This window comes from Impatiens glandulifera, chromosome 2 (assembly GCF_907164915.1).
Source record: "Impatiens glandulifera chromosome 2, dImpGla2.1, whole genome shotgun sequence".
Lineage (NCBI taxonomy): Eukaryota > Viridiplantae > Streptophyta > Magnoliopsida > Ericales > Balsaminaceae > Impatiens > Impatiens glandulifera.
This window is the reverse complement of record NC_061863.1, coordinates 59,529,353-59,536,048: the sequence shown is the minus strand read 5'-3', so window position 1 is coordinate 59,536,048 and position 6,696 is coordinate 59,529,353. Positions and strand designations below refer to the sequence as shown.

The window sequence follows — 6,696 nt, the reverse complement described above, 5'->3', positions numbered from 1 at the left end:
ATTATATTTTATATTTTACACACAACAATATTTATCTAAAACCACAAATATAAAAACATATATATCTCTATTCACATTATTTATATTTGTTATTTAAAATAATATTATATTATTTTATTTTTCTAAATAATTAATTATAATTTTTTAAATACAATCAATTAAAAACTATTAACAAAACAAAATCAGAAATATATAAATGAATTTAGAGATTAAAATTATTTTTATTGTTAACATATTTTGATTTAAGTCTAAAAAATATAAATATATTATTTTGTGCAATAAAATGTTATATATTAAATATTTAATGGAATATATATCATTTTATTTTATTATATTATAATTTTTAATTTTATAATTGATTATCATCATATTGTTATAAAATCTAAGTTTATTAAAATTTATATTTTAAAAATATATAATTAATTTAGTTTTTAATGACCTGAACTTACTTTTATCTAGGTGAACTGAAAAAATATCATAGACTTTACCTAATTTAACCACTCGACATTTTTTAAAAAAAAATAGAATCACATAGATTGTAGTTAAAATAAACCAGAAATTAAATGGATCATGGTAAAAAACGGTTCAAAGTTTACGCTTAACCGCGAGTAATCGATCTGAACCGCTACTTATCAAAATCGACATCATTTTGGTCGTCGTTTTCGTGATAAACCTACAGTTTCTAAGAAAAAAATCAATTTCCTTTTTTTAGGTTATTTAGTATTTTTCTCCAATACCAAATAAAAAAAATTATTATTCAATATTGCGAATTTACTATTTGCTAAAGAGTGATCCAATAATCAAGGCATACAATCTTATGAAATTTTTATTTATTTCTAATTTACAAGTTCTAAAATCATTATAAAAATTTGGTGGTTAACTTTTTTATATTTAATATTTTTAGAAATTTATTCATTTGATGACCACGTTAATCAATGCATTGAAAAACAATATATTAATATGTACAAAGACATGGATTGTGATGTACTTTGGTGGTAAGTAGCACTAACTAAACTAACATTTTATCATGTGCATTTGTACGAGTAATAATAAAAAAAATCGTAAAAAAAATATTACGGTAAAAATGTGATAACATTTTTAATTTTATTTTTAACCGTTTTAAGTTTATGAACGGGTTAACTCACAATCCGACCTAAGTATTCATTAACTCTCACATATATATTCAAATTAATCACAACTCTCGACCCAGCAATCCAGACACTTTAAAAATTAAGTATCGTTATATGTATTCTCTGGCACTTATTGGAAAACTTCATTTTTGTTTTGGTTTTAATTATTATTACTTAATATATTTAATTAAGATTAAATTGGTAGACATTTTATTTAATTAGAGAATATATTTAAAATTATTATATTGTTGATAAATTAGTATTTGATTTATTTTAGTTAATTATTTTAAAATTTGAATGGGAATTTGTGGATAATAAGGTTGAATATCAATAAATAATTGTCAATCCAAATCAATATAAAAAAAATTCAAACCAACCTAAAACCTCTAATTTTATTTATTAATTTATGTGTTCTCTATAATATATTTTTAATTGATAAAATAATTATATAATAATAAAAAATGAAAAAAGTAAGATTAAAAGAAGAATGATAATATATATATTTTAAATAACTATATTCTTAATTAATATGTATTTAATTATATATTTAAAATGTTTACATAAATATTTATTTAATTATATATTTATCTACGCATTAAAATACTAATTAAAAAATACAGTTATATTAAAATTAATATAGATTTATATTTTGTATATAGTAATATATTAAATATAATAATAAAGAAAAATAAGGTAAAGAAAAAAAATCTGTTTTGGATTTAGTTTAAAAAACTAAAGATTTGTACATGATACTAATTATATATATTTTTTTTTATTAATATAGGAAGCTAACATATGAAAATTTGTAATTCCTACAAAAAGACACAAATTATTGAAAATTCTAATTATCGTGCTTATCTTTCTCTTAAAATTCTCGTCGGGCTTGAAGAACAAATGATAGGGTTCGGTCACATCTATTTTCTCTATTAGAAATTGAGAAAAATAATTGTAACATTATAGATGGGTGAGGATAAAAGGATAACTAGATAAGGAAAGTTATACTCAAAGATTCTGTATGCCCGATATTCGTGTGGGTTTTGATGATCGGGTTCAAATCAGAAATGAACAATTGGGATACTCACTATAATTTAAAGAAATTTGTAAAGTCGAATGTCCTATCACCGTTGAAGGATACGGAAAAGACGTAGAGATACTTGATCGACAAGGTTTGTTCGGTACCTACCTCCTCCCTCCTTTTAATTCCAGCGTTTATTTTTTCACACACAAAATATTAAGGCTAAAATCACTAATTCAAACATATATATTTATTCACCTTATTTATATTTGTTATTTAAATTAATATAATATTAATTTTCTAAATAATTAATTATATTTTTTTTTAGATATAAGATATTAAAATTTTTTAACAAAATAAAATAAAAAATATATGAATTTAGAGATTTCACAATATCATGAAAGAATTAACAATATTTTATATTTTTTAGTTCTATAAAAATTAAAAATTAGACAATAAAAAAATAATACATATAAAAATAATATATGAAAGATTAAAAAAATAATTATTTCTTATATTTTTTATTTACTTACTTATTTAATTATTTTTATTTTAAGTAAAATTATATATTAATAAAAAATAATATTTTCATATAATTTATTTAAAATATATTTTTTTAATTTAAGTAATTTATTAATATTTAAAAAAAATTTAATCAAAAATTCAAATTATTTTAAATAAAAAATATTAAGTTTATAAATATATAATTAAATAGTGAATTATATATTATTGATAATTTATAAAAAAAAATATTAAAAAAATTTAAGTTAGTTATGAATATATATTTTTTTTTTTATAAAAACATAAGATTAATAAGTTTATAAAAACTCATATATATAATATTTTAAATAATATAATTAAGTTAGTTATGGATTGTTTAGTTGTAGGTGGCTCATATAAAATATTTGGACTTAATTAAGCAATTGATATATTTTATTTTATTTATCTTTAAATATTTATTTATTATTAAAACAATTAAAATTGTAAATCTAACTAATTGAAAATTTCATTTATTTTTAAAGGTAGTGCTTGTTTTATAATTAATAACATAAAATAAGTAATAATTATTATTAGTATTATCTTTTATTTTTAAGTTAAATTAGTAAATTGATAGTAACACTTTATTTTTATACATTATTATTATTTAAAATAATATCATAGTTATATTATAAATTGTATTATTATTTATTTGTTTTTTAATAATATTTAAACTAATTAAAATAAATGTTAACATTATAATTATAATATATATATATATATATATATATATATATATATATATATATATATATTACAGACATTTTATTCTACTAAAAATAATTATTAAATTATAATAAATAAAATTTAAAAAATAGTATTAAGAAAATAAAAAACAATGAAAATAATTTTAAAAAAAATATTTAATTTAATTAAAAAGGTAAAATTATATTTACATCCTTATAACTATATTTTATCATTTATCAAAATACAAATATAAACATATATTTATATTTAATAATAATATATACATTTAAAAAAGTAGAAGTAAATGAACATTTAATTTAAACCTCAACAAAAACAAATGTGTAATGCCTAAAAATAAGTCCTCCCAAAAATAGACTCAAAAATAGATTCGGATCACAATTTAACTTTATGCCTTACCTTTCTCTCGAATTCCGAGTGGGACGAGACGAGTGATGAATAAACTCAAATTGAGCTCCTCTCTAAGACCTTCAACCTATGCTAGATTTGATTTATAAGAGTCGACAACTAATTTTACTTCATTAAAGTTAGATAAATATGTATGAATACGAGTTTTGAGATTTTATTTTATGGTTCAGTGTTTGGTTACATGTTAAAAATGATATCGACGTTAGATCCAACGTGCCCACCCAAATGAAGGTCTTTAATACAAATATTTCACCATTTATTAAAAATACAAATTTTACATTTTGATACGAAATAAAAACTTCAATCTTATACACATGTGTTTATGGTTGGTACGTATGCCCTAACCTAGATCTAGGTGATCTCTCATCTTTTAATAAGACATGCTTCTAGCTACATTAGGCATGCCCTAATCACGTCTTTTTATATTAATTTTGACTATTTAAAAATTCAGAAAAATAACTTTAAATACTAAGGTATGTACTCTCTAAGGCACCTAAAAATAATTAAAAAACATACTCTACAAAGGTTAATTCTGGAATAATAATAAACATTATTATAGTAATTTATGGACTATATATAATATTTTATATTTATTAATTATAATATTATTTTTATTTTAATATAGAAAGTTATCGTGACAATTATAATATACTTTTCAATTTAAAACATTATAAATGAGAATTTGGTAAGAATCACCGTTATATTTGAATTAAGATAAAATACAAAATTATTATATTTTTAAAGCAGTCCAAATTTCTAGCCTGTCATATTTGTGACAAGTTGCAATTCACAATCATCTCATTAATAGAAGATTAAATATATATATATATAAAAGTTTGACAAAGATAAATGCAGTCAATAATTGAATGAAAACCCGTGAATACATTTTCTTGGAAGTCTAAAATATTTTAAAACAAATAAAATCTAGTAATTATACGGTGGTTTTAATTAGATGAATATGATATATTCTAACTTGAGTTCGATTATTCCAATTATTTTTATTCAAATAAACAACATTTGGAATCCTAATTATAACATTACATGTCCCATAGAAAGCCCGAATATGGTTATTTATGATATGACGTTATATATATATATAGTTATATATATAATATTTGATTACCTCCAACATATATAAAAGAAAAAGAAAAGAAAAGAAAAGAGATCAGTACGTGCGGCCAGCTGTGAGCGTAGTGATAGAGTTAGCTCTGCAGATGGGACAAGAAGAGTGAGTTGCAGACAACCATTCCTTAATACAATGGACATGAAAACCATGTTTACATCCATCCAAAACCCTAACTCTATCTCCTTCCTCAAACTCCGACAGACATATTGCACATTCCTTAATAATAGCTGATGATGATGATGATGAAAACAAAACCACCTCTCCTTTTATTTCGATTGCGTCGGACGTCGGCGGCGGTTTGGTCGGCGACATGTCGTCAGAAGAGTCGACAGGTTGGGGCTGTCTTCTTCTTCTTCTTCGACGGATTATACAGCGGACGGCGGCGTTAAGAGTGATGGCGAGAAAGAGGAGGAAGAAGAGGATGGCGAATATGAGCCAGGCGTCTTTTTGGAAATCCTTGGAATTTGAGTATGGCTTCCATGGACAAGTTTGGGAATCACATGTAACTACTGGAGTAGTAATTGTATCTTCTTTCACCGACGGTTCTAGTACCGGAGAAGACGGCGACAGTAATAGTAGTGCACGCATTTTTGGGTTTGGAGAGAGAAAGAGAAAGAAAAAGAAAATGAAACTACTGTAATCAAAAATGGAATGACCTTCTTATGTCTTTAATGTTTTTGTTTGTGTGTTACTGTCAATAAAACAAAAATATTATTTATATATTTTGGTATCAATAATATATATGAACTAGATATACATATTTTTATTTTGTTGGGCAATCATATTACGCTCACGTTTGTGGAAACGAAGCAACCACATGGTCCGCAACCACTTCGTTCGAAAATTCAATGACCATGTCTTTTTACTACTCAACAACTGTGTACATCCTACATACGAGATGCTTTCATCACTTCGTCATTCTCGTTTTTCTTCTTTCTAAATTCGTACTCTCATTCTTTTTTTTAATGTCTTACAATATTATAATCTTCATCCATAACAAAAAATAAAAAAATAAAAAAATTAAACAAACAAATAATAAGTTCAAATTTTTTGTGACAATTATATAATTAGTATTGATTCTCATCATGATGGATGGTGTCAATATGGTTCAGCTACCATTTATATTTAAAAACGAAATTATTTAAAATTTTTAAAAATCATTAAAAGTATAAAGAAAAACTTCAGTTTTACTTTTATATATGTATATATTTTTTCATTGAGTGTAATATTCCTTATTAAAATATATTTTTAACATGTAGTTTTAATCATTAAATAAAAAATAATTAGATTGAAAATAATTAAACAAAATTTGAAAAACTATTTATTGATCAAAATTAAAGTAAAAATTGAATTCCTAAATTTTATTGTGTTAGTTATTATTGTATAAAATTATAAAATATGAAATTATTTGAAAAATAAATAAAATCAAATCAAAATTTGATAACAAGACCATGACTCACTCACCAGAACTTCTATATAATATACACGTCTCCCCTTTTTTCTTTATAGAATAAAATCAATTAAAATAAAGAAAAGAAGAATAAAATAGCTTCTAAACTTTAGTTGAAGGCACAAAAAAGTCTATAAACTTTTAAAATAGTACATATATTAACAAATTAATCTAGTTATTTCAGATATTAAAATAATGAAACAAAAAAATGAACAAAAATACCATAAAAAAGTAATCAGTACTCCCATTTGTTGCCAAACAAACTAAAATGAAAGTCACAATCAAAATGATATATTTGGTAGTCTCAATTCTCAAACCAATTATT

General features: G+C 22.1%; 1 protein-coding gene across 1 annotated transcript; it reads right to left on the bottom strand.

Moving 5' to 3' along the window:
* Positions 1–4,767: 4,767 nt before the first annotated feature.
* Positions 4,768–5,565, bottom strand: LOC124927632 (RING-H2 finger protein ATL79-like). The gene has a single exon (XM_047468087.1). It carries the CDS (start codon positions 5,507–5,509, stop codon positions 4,961–4,963), a length of 549 nt encoding a protein of 182 aa, XP_047324043.1. The 5' UTR covers positions 5,510–5,565; the 3' UTR covers positions 4,768–4,960.
* Between the last annotated feature and the right edge of the window lie 1,131 nt (positions 5,566–6,696).